The sequence below is a fragment of the Antedon mediterranea genome, chromosome 4 (assembly GCF_964355755.1).
Source record: "Antedon mediterranea chromosome 4, ecAntMedi1.1, whole genome shotgun sequence".
Lineage (NCBI taxonomy): Eukaryota > Metazoa > Echinodermata > Crinoidea > Comatulida > Antedonidae > Antedon > Antedon mediterranea.
Window position 1 is genome coordinate 13,544,946 of NC_092673.1, and position 16,528 is coordinate 13,561,473.

General features: G+C 34.4%; 1 protein-coding gene and 1 long non-coding RNA gene across 2 annotated transcripts; both read right to left on the reverse strand.

Annotated features, from left to right (window-relative positions):
• Window positions 1-681: 681 nt before the first annotated feature.
• On the reverse strand, window positions 682-14,882 carry LOC140048016 (uncharacterized). The gene is made up of 5 exons (XR_011845028.1): window positions 14,593-14,882; window positions 8,032-8,145; window positions 2,267-2,432; window positions 2,007-2,164; window positions 682-1,725 (listed from the first exon to the last, which is right to left on the reverse strand). It is a non-coding gene; the product is annotated as an uncharacterized lncRNA (long non-coding RNA).
• LOC140046593 (putative nuclease HARBI1) lies at window positions 10,718-12,042 on the reverse strand. Its single transcript, XM_072091287.1, has 3 exons — window positions 11,904-12,042; window positions 11,372-11,436; window positions 10,718-11,310 (listed from the first exon to the last, which is right to left on the reverse strand). Exons 1-3 carry the CDS (start codon window positions 12,040-12,042, stop codon window positions 10,807-10,809), a joined length of 708 nt encoding a protein of 235 aa, XP_071947388.1. The 3' UTR covers window positions 10,718-10,806.
• Window positions 14,883-16,528: the final 1,646 nt, after the last annotated feature.

Consider the following 16,528-nt stretch of genomic DNA (forward strand, 5'->3'; position numbering starts at 1 on the left):
GTCAAACAGCGATGGTGGAATTTTCGCTAGATCCGACCTAAACCGAGCTATTACAAACAAAACCTTGGAAGTACCAGAAGATGTCAATTTACCCGGTTCCCCAGAGCTTGGGCCAATGCCACATGTCATCTTAGGTGATGAAGCCTTCCCATTGAAAACTAACATTATGAGGCCATATCCTTGAAAGGAACTGACCGACGAAAAGCGACTTTTTAACTACAGACTGTCGAGGGGCAGAAGAATCTCTGAAAACGTATTTGGACAGCTGGCCGCGAAATATCGAATTTATTTTTGTGTAATCAACATGCATCCAAAGAACGTGGACAAGATCATTAAGGCAACCTGCGTACTCCATAACTACATTAAAAAAACTTCCGATAGGAGTGGACGACTTCCTCCTACCGAAGACGTTGACCTTAGTCAATACGAAGGAATCCAGCCACTACGCCAAATAGGCAATCATGCAGGGGTAGATGGGTAGATGGAAATTAGTGATGCTTTCAAAGACTACTTCAATTCACCAAATGGCGAAGTTTATTATTTAAAAATGATCTTTAAGACAAAAAATAAATTAAATAATGAATTGTAACAATATAAGTAATTATCTATCTGTCATGTTTGTATGGATGCGAAACCTTCCTAACGTTCTTTGATATATTGTACAACTGAATTAAGCCTCACCCAGACTGTGAAATTAGTTTTACAAAATAAATGCAATTTTGTGAAATATATTCACTAGAACCAATTTAATTAACTTAATTATAAATGAATTTGTATAACCTAAAAAAAAAAAGCAGTTAAGGCCCATGTATACTAACACGATAACGACACTAACACAAACGATAAGAAATAAGATAAGTTGTTGTACAAGCACGATTAAACAACTATCTATTATGAATATGATACAAATATATTTTACAAATAAAATTAAGTGAACAACGACAAAATTGTTATACTACAATTAAATCGTTTTTCTATGATTATGACGTCGTATGATTCAATTGTGAAAATATGTTTGTATCATATTTACGATAGATTGTTATTCAATCATGCTATCATAAAAACGTAACTTGTTTTGGATAGGAATAATAGTTCTAATCTTTTTTTCGTCGTTATTGTGTCTAGTGTACTCTGTATGTATAGCAATTGCAATAAATAATGTAATATAAATAGGCCTATATAACTCACCTCAATGTGTTTATACACTTGTGTAAACTGTATATATTACAATTTATTAAAATACTTTTATTATTGGTGTAGTTGATATCATTGTGTTTACTTATGTGATTATTTTTAACATACTACTAGTAAAGAAGTTCTAATTTAGTTTTATTTATTTATTATGTTTCATTATTGAATTATTCTTATTATTTATTCTTCGTTTAATGCCATTTCTTCTTCAATTTCTACAAATATTTTATTCATTTTTCTTTTGACTACAATTTGTTTTAACTTTGGAAATGTCCGGACAGTGGCCAGACTAGATTTAAAAAAAAGGTTAATGGCTCGTCTTTGGGAGTTTCTTGTTTCTCTTTTAAATATTCCATCAACTGGTTGCTAATATTATCTTCTTTTTTTCTTTTGGTTGGTTTAGGCCACGTTTCTTCCTCATTACTAACGGATGCTCTTTCTTCTTCTTCTTCAAATAAACTCATCATGAATGACGTTCCTTCTAGTGATGATTCAAACTATGTTACCTCTGGTACCGTAATGTTACTAACACTCCTGAAAGTTAAGTAAAGTACATAAGATAATAGTGAAGACATTTCTAAAAAATGATCTGAAGCATGAGTCCTCTGCAAAAGCATGAATGGTGCTTATTATATTGATTAGGCTATCTTGAATTATTTACAATGGGCATCTATACATCAGTAAAACCAAACAAAAAAAAACCATGTTTTATCATCATCACCATTAGAGAACAATTATTAAGAATTAACCCAAACTGTTATTGAGAGTGGGCAATGAAAAAAATATATAATAAAAAAACATTAGCCTGGACTTACTCTCGATGCGACAAATGCACCTGAAGAAATCCCAACTGGTCAGCCCACTTGTACTTCTTTTTTGCTTTGAATGGCTTGTCCACTTTTCAGAACTTGTGCATCACCCCCTTTCTTATAGGAGTCCCGGATACTTTCAAACTTGGTCCTTGCAATTGGATCTGTGTAAATATTAAGTTAGATTTAGGTTTGGTATCAATGCATTACCACATTTTGGTCTCAAATTTATGGTTATTTTATTAGGTATTAAATAAAATACTCACATTCAAGTCCAACTTGCTCTCCAATGGCTTTCCAAATATCATACTTTTTTTTTTCATTTTTGTATTCAGAATTTTACTTGTCATATAAGACTGGATTTTGTTCTACTAGCAAAAGCAACTTCTCCATCTTTGCATCATAGCAAGAATTCATGTTTACACAAGGCAACTGGAAAAAAAGAAGAAAATATTATTATTTCTAGGTAGCACTACTACCTAGCTAGCCTAGTAGGCCTCTAGGCTAGTAGCCAGTGATGAGGTAGTACTACATGCCTTGCTAGTAGCCTAGGCCTAGCTAGCCTAGTAGGCCTCTAGGCCTAGCCTACTACTAGGCTAGGCCTAGCATGGATGGAGTAAAGCTACTAACTAGCTAGGCTAGGTAGGCCTAGAGATAGTATAGATTTTTATTACTAAGTCTTAGTCTAAGACTTTAAGTACCGTATAGTAAGTCTACAACTGTAGGTCATACCTAAGCCTAGTGGTGGTGGGCCTAGACGAGGCCTCCTACCTAGTGGAGTAGTATCCCTTACAAAAATGTCTTATAGAATCCTATAGGATCCTATAGGCATCCTATAGGGTCCAATAGGCAGCCTATAAGATCCTATAGGGTCCAATAGGCAGCCTATAGTATCCAATAGGCAGCCTATAGGATCATATAGGCTGCCTAAAGGATTGTATAGGTGACCCATACACCGCCTATAGGATCTTACTTATAGGTGACAATAGACAGCCTATAGGATCCTATAGGCTGGCTATATTCACCTATAGGCAGTGTATTGGCCACCTATAAGATTGTGTAGGCAGCTTATAGTTCCTATAGGCAGCCTATAGGATTGTATAGGTTGCCTTTAGGATCCTATAGGTAGGTTTAGTCACCTATAGGAAGTGTATGAGCCACCTATAGGATTGTATAGGCAGCATAGCTCCTATAGGCAGCCTATAGGATCGTATAGATTGCCTATAGGATCCTATAGGTTGGCTATAGTCACCTATAGGAAGTGTATGAGCCACCTACAGGTTTGTATAAGCAGCTTATATCCTATAGGATTGTATAGGTTGCCTATTGGATCCTATAACCAGCTTGGCTCCACATCTTGAATCTCATCAGAGCATGCGCGCAGTCGAGCCACCATCTCTATCCACGTCCACTACTCGCGCGCACGACGTACGTCGTACGAATTGCTGATGATGACGAGGATCATGTGCCCGCCGCGGCGTGAATTCCGGCGAGGCAGGAATCGAATGAGAGAGGCGTGACGAGTTGGCTTAGTCTTCATGGTCCAGCCGTTCTATATTTTGTGGAAATGACTATTTAATAAAAAAGCCTAAATTGTATTCATAGAAAAATATAATTAATATTTATTATATTTATTATTTCTAAGCACGTATTTTTAATTTCTTCATTAAATTGGTTTTTAAAATATCGCCTATAGCCTGGGGGAATAGCCCATCCCATTAGTCTTTGCGCTGTACGCGCGAGGAGTAACTCTTTTTTGGCACCACACCACCGCGCTTTTGTTGTTGTCAGACGTTGGATTTTGAGCACGAAGACCCACCGTCAACAGATATCGCGGAGACAGAATGGCTAGAAGAGAATGTCAAAACCAACGGAGACATGAGTGCAATAATAAACGAAGAAGTTGTTTGCAATTGGCACGAAAAGAAACGCGGTCAGGACAAGACCTCACGATGTGTTGGTAGAGTGCTATGCTTTAGTGGTAAGTGGTCAATTAGGCCTAGGCTTTATCGCATTTTCATATTTTATTGATAATATTGTAATAGTTTTAAATTAATAATATTTATATACTACTAGGCCTAGGCTACCCTAGGGCTAGGCTAGGCTATATAGGAGCTAGGCTAGCCTAATAATAGCCTACAAACAGTAGGCCTAGCCTAGGCCTACTCCAAAACAATTGTTCAAATTAAAACATTGTTCATACTTACCTACTATATGCTACTCCCCTAGATGACAGAAAGAAGTTGATACAAAAGAGTGAAGAGTTTATAAAAACGGGCTCCATAACCGCTACACCTCGGCCTACCCTTGGTAAGGGCAATCGAGCAAAAAAGCCCACTAGAAGATTTGAATTTGATGATGATGAGATCGATGATGAGGTAAAATATAATAATACTAATAGGCCTAGGCTAGGCCTAATACTATAGATAAAAGATGAAGAAATCTGAGAAAGAGAAAGGCCGCCCCAACTAAGATTCAAGTTCGGAACATCCTGATTGATTTGCTCTCTAGGGCCTGGCCCTAGGGCTTTTCATGAATCATGGTACTAGGCCTATGGCCTAGGTAGGACTATTGTTCAAATTCTATTGGATAGCAACTCCTCAATATTATTGGCATGGTATGGCAAACAGCATCCCTAGACCAGGCCTAGTTCTCAATTTATAATCTTATTATTTAAAGCCCCATTCCCTACGTTTTTTAGATCTAATTTAAGATCACAAACTATATTTAATGTAAAAATAATACTATATGGTCCTATTGCGATAACTTTTTTTGTCTTTAAACGGTTAAAAATGTGAAAAATAAATCGATTTTAATAATTATAGCGGCCCGCTATAAATCCCAAAATGCATTGCGCGCGGATTGATATTTTTGTTTTTCACCTGTAATTCGCCCACTTTTCGATCGATCGTGAAGCCAAAACAAATGGAAGACTCCTAACTTTTCAGCGAAAATACCGGGTTTTCCCCAATTTGTATCAACGGAGTCTGGCAAAAATAGAAAGACAATTAATGCAGCAACTATACAACGTCAGGCTAGGTATATAGCTAGCGTACGATGTTCGTACGTTACCGATGTTTACCAGCTAGGCCTACAAAACTAAGCCTAGCTAGGCTAGGCCTGAGACCGTCGACGAGAGGTCGATCGCCGCGAGCTACTTAGGTAGTGCATTGTTTCTCACTTTTTATCATAATTTACCATAAAACGTACATTTAAGACAAGGAATGACATGGTTTAATGTTTTTAAAGTGATATATATGTATTATTTTCCAAAAAACGTCCAAAATTGCAGGGAAGGGGTCTTTAATACTAGGCCTATTTTTAAACTGCATACTCTGTATATAATTTTTCTTTAAAATATATATTTTGTTACAAATCTGGATCCCATAGGAGACAAGTACCATCCATGTAGAATTAGTTTTCCAGAATAAAATATGAAGTATGTTTTTTTTACATACTGTAGCAAGATGACATTATTCAAGATTCTGATTACGTAAAGAAACGGGCAAATTCAAATTTGAAAACCATGGAGAAAATAAAGAACACACTACATGCGAAGGCTAGTAGCAAGGTATTTATAACATTGAATCACTGCTTACCTAGTAATTTTTTTCTGTATGAGCCTAGTGTCCTAAACACTAAATTTAGCATAACTCATTTTCTGTTTGTTGGAATTCACTTTGGCCTCACCATGATTGGCGTTACCTTTGTTCATTGTCGTTCCATGTTGGAATGTGATAGGTTGGCATATTGGTCGCACTACCGTTTCAAATAAAAAACACACCGGAGCATTTACTGCAACATTCGCAGAAGGGCTTGTGTTTTTATGGAGGTTTGCAGTTTCTAATTTACAAAGACTTGTTGGAACGCATCTTTCAACACCTTACATTCCATTGTTAAATATGCTTCACCTGTATGTTGTAGTTGATGTCTTAAAGGAACAACTCTGGTGGATAACCTTCCTATCTGGCATTGAGAATACCGTGACATTTGCATCAATGATTTTGTTTAACTTATCAGATATCTTTATCATTTCAGGTCAGCAATGCAGAATTGCAGTCACTAAAGGATGAGAACTCTGCTCTGAGAAAAAAAACACAAGAGCTGGAGAAGCAGGTTCTTAGTCTGAATCAGGCAATATCATGCTTAGAGTGTAAGTTTTTTAGCAATACCAATAATTAGCATCCAATTTTGTTTTATTTTGCAGTTGATGAAAAATAATAAATCTTGTACGCAACTTGTATACATATGTTTTTGTAAGCTTTGAATACTGTTGTCAAACTATATTTGAAAGGTGAAAAAAATAATGTTTAACATTTTAAGAGTTTTCAACTAAGCTTGTTTGTTATTTTCTATTAGATTTGCCAACACTTATTGAAGACGTTAAGAATACATTTAAACGCCGCTCAGATGACTTTGACACAAGGCCAAGGAAAAAACAGTTTTCCACTGAGGCTAGTGGTTCCTCAACCTCTGAGGAAAGTGCAGATGAAGACAAACAAGTATGTTTATTGTATTATATTTACAAAATGTAAAATAAATCATTTATAACCAACATTATGTATTTAACAAAGTAAAATGTAAGTTGATACTTTTCATAATATTTTTAAAAATATCCAATAAATTAGTATTTATTTAACTAGTGTTGGTATTGATGGCACTATTGAAAAGTGTTTAATTGGTGAATTGAATAATTAGTGCATAACAACATTAGAAACCCAGCGCATTATTTGTTTTGTTGTAAAATACATCATAAACTACAAGATATAGTCAGTGTATTTTGTCTTTACAATTTTGTATTAGGATACAAGGTATAGCCATATATACAGTAGTATTGTTTGGATTTATTTTATAATAGATTTTGTAAACTATAATATTCAATGTTCCTAAATGTTTGAGTATTGTTCTGTATCAATTAGATAACACTTTCCAGTAACTTGAAAGCCCCACTAACCGTCGTCAATTTATGGACAAAGGGAAACTTAAACAAGTACACAGCGGATGCAATGATTTGTTCTTCGACAGACAGACTATGGCAACACATTCTTTATCCGGTTCCTCCTGCAATGCCCACAAAGGAAAAGAGACAAAATCGGCATTGCAGGCAACAATCACTTCTCCTTTGATGGGTAAGTCTTAAAATGTAGTGGTTATATTACTGTATTATATACCGTAGTTCCCCGGGTATAATCCCACCCCCTTGTACGTGAAATTTGCCCGAATTCGGGAGGTGGGACTATACCCGGAGATTTCCCGGTGCATGAACTGAAAATGACGATATTTCTTCTAGCTACCATTTAGGCTATCAGATGTAGGCCTAACAATTAGACGGTCAGGCCATCTAGGCCTAGGCGGCCTAATTGGTCTTACCGGTGCTATGTCTACCGTATAGATTTTTCCCCAGATTTGTTTGATGAGTTTTAAGTCAGCCTAATTCAGAGAAATTACCCTATTTTTTAGTGAGAATTTGTTTAAAAAAATGTTGGCCTAGCTAGCTACAGTAGGCCTAGGTCCACCTCTGTCCTAATGTTAAATTATACACTGGGACTTTGCTTGGAGATATGCTTGCATGCGAAAGTAATCGTAAAGTCGGGATGGGATTATACCCGAGGAACTACGGTATATATTAAGATGTATTGTCCCTACTCATTTTGAAGTAACATAAAAATCAACATTTTTCAATGATTTTTTTTATAGTCATCATTTTAAAATGAATAACTTGTTTTGTTCTCTTGCAGACCATCTCCAAAAAAAATTTTTGGTGGATGATAAAGCAGTTTGTGGGGCCATTAGGGCCTTTTTCACGGAACGGATTTTGTGTAAACGCTGCTATTGTTTTAACGCTTTTCGATTTTTTAACAAAACGGCGCCGTCTTCCGTTCCGCGAAACGGAACAGGTGCGAATGCCCCTTAAACCAGCACTATTACTGTGATGCCAAGTGGAGACGTACTACAAATAGAGGAAACCTCCCGCAAGTATTTTTTGAATTGAGTAATAGGCCCTTCCAAATTATATCAGGAATGCACTCACCTGCACATTCAAACAACTCCTGAAATCCCACCTTTTTATTTTGCATTTTCTTTAGTTTTTGCTCTTCTTTTTTCTGTTGATTGTTCAGCACTTAGAGGCGTCCTGCATTTTGCGCTATAGTAAATTGAACATTATTATTATTATTATATTGTTAAAGTTACTAATTGATGTTCTTGTTTTTTTAAAAAAATTAAATAACTAAAACTAGTTTTAATCTTTTTACAAAGGCATAGTAGACCCTTATAGAATTGTAAATTAATTGTATTCTTGATCATTTTTAGGCTAAGCCTACTTTCTTGTATTCTGATTCAGGAGACGAATCAGTCCGAGAGGGGGGGTAGGGGGGGGGGGGGTAATGTAACGGAATTTGGTATAGCCCAAATCATTTATTTCCTACAGTACATTGAGCCTATTATGTAGCAGGTCAAATAATACTAAGTTCTGATCGGCTAGTTTACTCTGCATGTAATTTAACTATGCGCTAAATTGTGGTAAACAACTTATCCAGGGGCGGATTGCAATATAAAGACTTTGTCTTAGGCTTAGAGCCTAAGACCCCTCGCGAAAGTCTTAGTTAAGCCTCTCAGCAAAGTCGATTGCAATATCGCGGTCTAAGCTAAGCCCGATAGAAAACCTTAGTTACCACCGTTGAGGGCATTATTTGTGTGTACAAAAATAATAAAAGCTATCGTAAATAGATAAACGCCCTCAAGCTATAGACAAAATAACACGTAGAAGCCTTATAGAAGCTTTCTCATTCAAAAAAGACATTTTGAACTCCAGATTTTCGTCGAGAGTTTCGTTGCATTCAAAGGCTGAGGCATGGAAAGAAGTTTTAAATAGCGTAAATGCCGTAAATGGAGAGGTCAATCGAACCGTCGACGAGATTAAAAAGAAATGGAAAAATTTATTGGCAGATGCCAAAAAAGATTTAAACCGTCAAAAAAAATCCTCCTACTGGAGGGGGTCCACAATTTCATATGCCAAAATGTAGTGAGATGGTAATCAATGTCTATGGTGGGGAAGACTCCAGTTTGTTTGCTGGTTTATCCAGTGGAGTTGAAAGTTCAATTGGGAGTCGGTCAGCACTATCATCAGCAGCAGGTGTGTATTTTGTTAATACCTGTACTAGGGCTAGCATAGCCTAGGCATATTCATCAGCCTAGAGGTCCTAGGCCTATATGTTATGAATTTGGTCACAGGTTCAAATTGTTAATTCAAGGCCTATGTATTGCAAACATTGTTAACATAGTTGTAAACAATTATAATATTAATTTTTTAAATATTTTTTATACAATAACAAATGACGATAATAAATGAGTGTCATTTATTTTAACGACCATTATCATTAAAGATCTTTCTACCAATATTCCCTCAACATCATCTGAAGAACCAGCAGAGCCGAAGAGAAAAAGAGTCAAACATGTAGAAGAGGATGACACATACCAATCTTTTTTAAAGTGGCAGACGGTAGCTAAGCAGAAAGTCGAGAAAATTGAACTGGAGAAAATTAAACTACATGAAGAGGCTAAATACTACAAAGTTGCCACACAAAAGTGTTAACTAGAGCTAGCTGTATTGCAGTCTCAGGTTACAATTGTTGAAGAATAATTGGTGTTTATAAATTATTAAAAAATAGTTAATATATTATTGTATATAAATTACAATTTATATACAATTTATATACAATTTAGAATGAATAATTCATTAAATTTCTTAAATTTCTATGAGTGTTTACAAATAATTTTAAAATATTTAATATATTATTGTATATAAATTACAATTTATATACAATTTAGATAATTTAATGAATAATTCATTAAATTTCTATGGGTGTTTACAAATAATTTTAAAATATTTAATATATTGTATATAAATTACAATTTATATACAATTTAGATAATTTAATGAATAATTCATTAAATTTCTATGGGTGTTTACAAATAATTTTAAAAAATTTAATATATTATTGTACATATAAATTACAATTTATATACAATTTAGATAATTTAATGAATAATTCATTAAATTTCTATGTGTGTTTACAAATAATTTTAAAATATTTAATATTGTATATAAATTACAATTTATATACAATTTAGATAATTTAATGAATAATTCATTAAATTTCTATGGGTGTTTACAAATAATTTTAAAATATTTAATATATTATTGTATATAAATTACAATTTATATACAATTTAGAATGAATAATTCATTACATTTCAATTGGTGTTTACAAATAATTAATATATTATTCATATTGTTTATAAATTACAATTTATATACAATTTAGAATGAATAATTCATTACATTTCAATTGGTGTTTACAAATAATTAATATATTATTCATATTGTTTATAAATTACAATTTATATACAATTTAGATATATTTAATGAATAATTCATTAAATTTCAATTGGTGTTTACAAATAATTTAAAAATATTTAATATATAATTTACAATTTAGATATATTTAATGAATAATTCATTAAATTTCAATTGGTGTTTACAAATAATTAAAATATATTTAATACCTGTATTTAATATGTACAATGATGATGCTGTTATGAAAGCGCCATAATTATTTTAAATAAAAATTGAATCTCATTTATACAGTATAAACATTTTTTACAAAACAAAATTTAATTAGCAATTGCATTTGCAACCATCTGCCTGATTGCATGTCCATTGTTGTCTTCAATGTGTTCATTGCGCTGCCCTGCATCCCCTATATCAATATCCTCTTCATTTTCAATTTCTGGTAAACCTAAATTACGGGCCAATATTATGAATGACCATTGTTGCTGCTACCACAGCGCAGGTTCTGTGAGGCTGCATACGGTTTTCTTCGTGCATGCACCGAAACCGCCTTTTCCATGCACCTATTGTCCTCTCGACAATACTTCTTGTTATGGAATGTACATTGTTATACCTTCGTTCTTCGCGAGTAATTGGATTTATAAACGGTGTCAACAGAAATGGCCGTAACGCATACCCAGAATCCCCCAACAAATATCCTTCTGGCATTTCACCATTTTCAAATGCTACACCAAGACCACTCTCCCTAAAAATTCTGGAATCAAGCGTTGAACCGGGCCAACGCAGTACACAATTTGTGAATCGCATGTTTGCGTCACAAACGACTTGGATGTTCAGGCTATGAGTATGATATCCTTTTCTGTTCACATAAACAAATTCGTCGACTGTTGGAGCTTGTATCCGGACATGAGTGCCATCAACCGCTCCAATGACATTAGGGAAACCAGATATGTCATGAAATTAAATTTTTGTTTCCCTAATGCTTGCTGCATCCATCGGGAAAAACACATACTCAATCATAATGTCTCTGTAAGGCCAGTGAAACTTGCCTTACAATTCGGCAAGCTGTCGATTCATGAATTCCTACAAACAAAGGAATACAAAATATTATAATCTTGAATTAACCTAAAGTATTAAATAACAATTGATAATAGAGAATAAATATGTATAAATTTAATTTTATAAATTTATAAGAAAAATTTAACTTAATTTATATATCAAAATTATAGATATTTTTACCATAATTTTATTTTTATTAAAAACTAAACTAAAAGATACAACAAAAAAACAAGCAGCCTATTTACTAGTTGGCTTGTTGACTCCGCTCACTCACCATACCGCCGCCGTGCAGCGGGTGAATGTTTTTAAATGGGTAAAGGTGCGAGAGTAAACTAGCGCCGGCGCGATAGTCTAGGCCTAGGTATAAATAATTATAATTTATTTTACTTAATTATACTAAGTATTTACTAATTTTATACCTTCATTATTATCATTAAAAACTAAACAATATTATTATTGTAGTTGTGCTAATTATTAATATTAATACTTACCAGAAAGATCGCCGGAAATGTTATGCATTGATCCACTTGCATAAAATCTAAGTGCTGTGCACACTTGGAGAACCGGTGGCACTGCATTATTCCTATTCGTTACATTTAAATCAATTGCTAAATTATCGCTAAGCGTCATTATAGCTTGCAGGTTGAACCGAAATTTTCTATATAATTCGTTGTCATCATATTTATCAAGCGGATGCAATCTATCGCGAAAAATACGACCTATTCTCTCTCGATAGCCTTGCACCGCGATAAAGTTCGCCATTTTTTTTGTCTTCGCAACGAATCCTAAGCCTGCTACGAGGAGGCTTAAAATTTAAGACCGCGAAACGTCCTCTCGTAGGCTTAGACTTTATATTGCAAGAGGCTTTATTCTATGACCTCCATTGAGGGTGGTATAAGACCTAGGCTTAAGTCTAAGACCCCGGTTAAGACCTTTATTGCAATCCGCCCAGGGACCTACTAGGCCTCCAACAATCTTCTTTTTGATTCTGACGGAGCAGGACGTGTTGTCGGGCCATCCATCCCAAACCTTATTTCTTATAATTTGTATCGTAGCTTGTATTAAATTGGTAAGTTCTACCATTATATAAATAAAAGGGCCATATGGCTCATGAGAATTTAACCTACTTGTACTTTCATCATTTAAATCAATTTAAGTATATCATTATCTATTTACATAGGACGTGAAGCCGACGGAATATGACCGTCGCCGAACCTGACGCTACCTGTCATAAACATAAACCCTCTTTACCTAGCAATAATTATTTAATTTAGTGTACGTCGTATGTGAGAGAGAGCAGACGGAACGAGAGGAACCTGAGAACCTGATAGGCTAGCCTAGTGACATTAAACTTCCCATCTCTCAGTAGAATAAACTAGTGCGTGGGACTCTTCCGGTGGTCCGTTTATTAGAAGGAGCACACTCCTTCCGATAAGCCGAGCATCTTATCTTTAACTTTATAATAAATAACTAGGCTAGACAGGCTCTAATCTAAGCCTAACGAACGAGATTGCTACCAGGCTAGTTGTACACAGTAGAGACAGGAAAGAGGGAAAAACTTTACAATATTTTTGAATTTATTTTATTTATTTATTAAGGGTACAGAAGAGAGCTCTAAGATGTATTTACGGTGCTAAAGTACATCAGTTATGAAAATGCTTTATCCATGTCTGGATTATGTTCCCTTGAAGCCAGAAGAGATAACTTGATGATGAAATTTGGGTAGGGGCTACTACTCTCTAAACTCTATCGTTATATGCTTCTCCCTTATCGTAACCACGGTCACAATTTGAGAAATGTTAATTTGTTAAATGCCCCCTTGTGTAAAACTAATCATTGGAAACGCTCTACCATCCCTAACATTATTGATAGAATGAATGAAGCCTCTAAAACTAAAACTTTGTAGGTTTATAACATTAATAATAATTAACGAATTAGTGATTACCGCATGCTTTGGTTTATCTGGGTCTTTTGGCATTTTAAAGAATTTTAACGGCTTTTAATGATCTGATTTACTGTGTACTTGTATATATTATATTGTTCTAAATTCTTTTAAATTTTTACTTTGTACGTTGTTTGCAGAATTTTTCAGCCGTTGGGCTGCCTTCTGTTTGTACTATTTATGTGTTTTTTTTATGAATAAATACCTATATATTTATTTAAATCATGGTAAATTTAACGCAGATCATGAAAGCGAAAGTGCTCGATACAAAATGTAGAGCCAAATATAAATAAATGATAAAGACGCTAGTAAATTACCAACTGAACATTTTATTGCACTACAGGCTGTTTCATGAGTATGAACTCAATCTTCAGGTGCTTGGCTCTGAATGATAGTCACAAAAAGCTATAATGAAGTTATAAGGCAAACTGTTTATGTGAACAATAGTATGTTAATTAGCAAGTACAACAGACTGTCCAGGAAATAGAAATGTGTTGTACTTGCTAATTAACATACTATTGTTCACATAAACAGTTTGCCTTATAACTTCATTATAGCTTTTTGTATTCACTTGTGACTATCATTCAGAGCCAAGCACCTGAAGATTGAGTTCATACTCATGAAACAGCCTGTAGTGCAATAAAATGTTCAGTTGGTAATTTACTAGCGTCTTTATCATTTATTTATATATATTTATTTACAATTATTTTTTATATATATTGGAAGCAAATTTTCTATAAAAAAAAGTTGTGAGTATTTTGTCTAATTTGTTGTCAAATTTCATGCAAAACAAAGTTTGCATGTAAAATTCTGTTTACTTCTTATTTGTTGACAATTTGTTTACAATGACCTTGATAACATTTTCATTGACAAAATATATTGAAATTAAACGTGTATTTCACCAACAATAAATGCATTAAAAGTTGACACATTCTAACAAGTTTTTAGCCCTCTATTGTTGTTGCTCTATTTGGCACTCCATAGAAACGAAAATTGAACATGGAATCGATGGATGCAAAATTCGCTAGGAGGAGAGGGAGAGAGAAACACGTCTGAAAAATCACCAATTTATAGAATTTATTTCTTACTTTTTATGTGATTCTCCTTCATAAAACCTAATTCTAAGCTGTGGTATTCGTGATAAACAAATTTGGAGTAAAAAAACAAGGCAGGTTGGATAGAGAACTGGCGCCGAAAAGTGAGTTTATGAAATTATTATACAAATATAATTAACTTACCCTCTTGCTGTTGTGGTTGTAAACACGTACGTCCCCGCCGGCCGTACGCGACGAGCACGCATGATACACTGTTTGACACGCGCGCAGGAGGGTTAGTTTAGGCCCCTCTCTAAATCAGCAGTCAGTGTTAGGAGAAGCATTTCAGCATCATGATCGTGTTCCTCAAAAGTCAATTGGGCTTGTTGTTGAAAAAACTACTGTATTTATTTATAGTTTAAGTTAGAAAATTCTGTTCTGAAAAACTGCCGAACTTCAAAACTGGCAAGAGCCTACAACAATACATCAATGTGCGCTCTCTTTTAGGCCTAGTATTTTTCCATTTATGGCGGCAAAGATCAATCTATGACGTGATTGCCTATGGGCGGCTAATATGACCATAACAGTGAAGTTAAAAATGAAAAAAATTAGCTCAGGCAACTGTGCTGCAGGAACCACGAAGTGGCGGGTTATGGTACTACAGTATTATATCTTTGGCAGCAAGAGAGAGAGAGAGGAACTGAGCGAAACACTTGGGCAAAAATGCAGAGCTACCGAGGGTGTGTTACTTAATATTATTTATTGAAGAATACTGTGTAACTCAAGTTTTTGTGAAGTCACCAATAGGCCTATTAGTGTAGGCTGGTATGTTGTTTATATGAATGTCGTGTATATTTTTTGTTAAAAGCAAACTTTGACTTTATTTCATATCTTGATAATATAAGGAATGAAAAAAAATATGTTGCCATTTTTTCAAGACATTTAAAGGACCAAATTCAAGATGGCCGCCAACATTCAAATAACCCTATTAAAGATCAGAATATCACCAATAATACAAATTATGAATGTGGAACAAGTCCGTTTTGATGGTATTACTGTACCCATTATACAATCCTAACTATGTAAAGCGATAATATGTCAGCCATCTTGGATTTCAAAATGGCCGCCAATAAAAATTAAATTCTTTAAATAATTTTTTTAAAATCTGTGTATAAATTGTTGTTTGTACACAATGTTCTAAAATTGTCACTTCTCACAGGATTGTAAATTGTAAATATAAGGCTAAAGTTGTCAATGTCCTCTATAACAGATATATAATACCCCACTATGACTATTAAATTAAATAATCGTTCAAAGTTGAAGTTGCAAAAGTATGGAACAAATTAACAATTTATATCAAATATTCAACAACAATTACGTCTAACTAGAGGGTTAGACCTCTAGTTCGCTCGCTCCCCTCAAGGAAGTGTAAACGAAGGTTCTCGGAAGGATAATGACTCGGGTAAAAAGGTTTTAGAAGGACGTCCTCCTTGTACGTTTTCTGTCGGTTACCATTATTGAAAATGCTTGACATTCGAAAAACTAAACCTACTCTGTTTCACAGTCTCTTAGATGATTAATAACATTTTAAAGTATAGTGTTTATTGTTTAATAGGGCGGAGGTGGGGAGGCAGAGTTCATTTGAGGGAGATGCTTATTCGAGGAATTTTTTAGTTTTAATAATATCGTAACATTTATAATCAAATAAAATCCTCTAATAGATATGAAAAGTGGTAAAAAATTATAACAAATGCTTGGTAAATTATAGTTAACAGTGTAATGAATTCTATTATAAATAGTATATACAATATCGTGTGTATAATTAATGTACTGTAGATGGGCGTTTATTAGATAGTTGGGTAGGTGGGGGGGGGGGGGGGGGGTGTAGGCGATTATTATTCAAAGTGATGTTTTATTGGGGAGGCGTTTATTCAAATAAATACCATCATAATACATTATTTCATTTAAACATCTTTTGAAACTAACTTCCGCGACAGTGTAGGCCGTTTCGGCCCAAGATGGAAGATGTTTTTAGACTGCTTGCAATATGGGCCCTAATGGGACACAGATATAAAACTCGGCTATCGGGATTTAATTTTTTAACTACTGTACCTTCACACGCGCGGTCCGATCCGAAAAT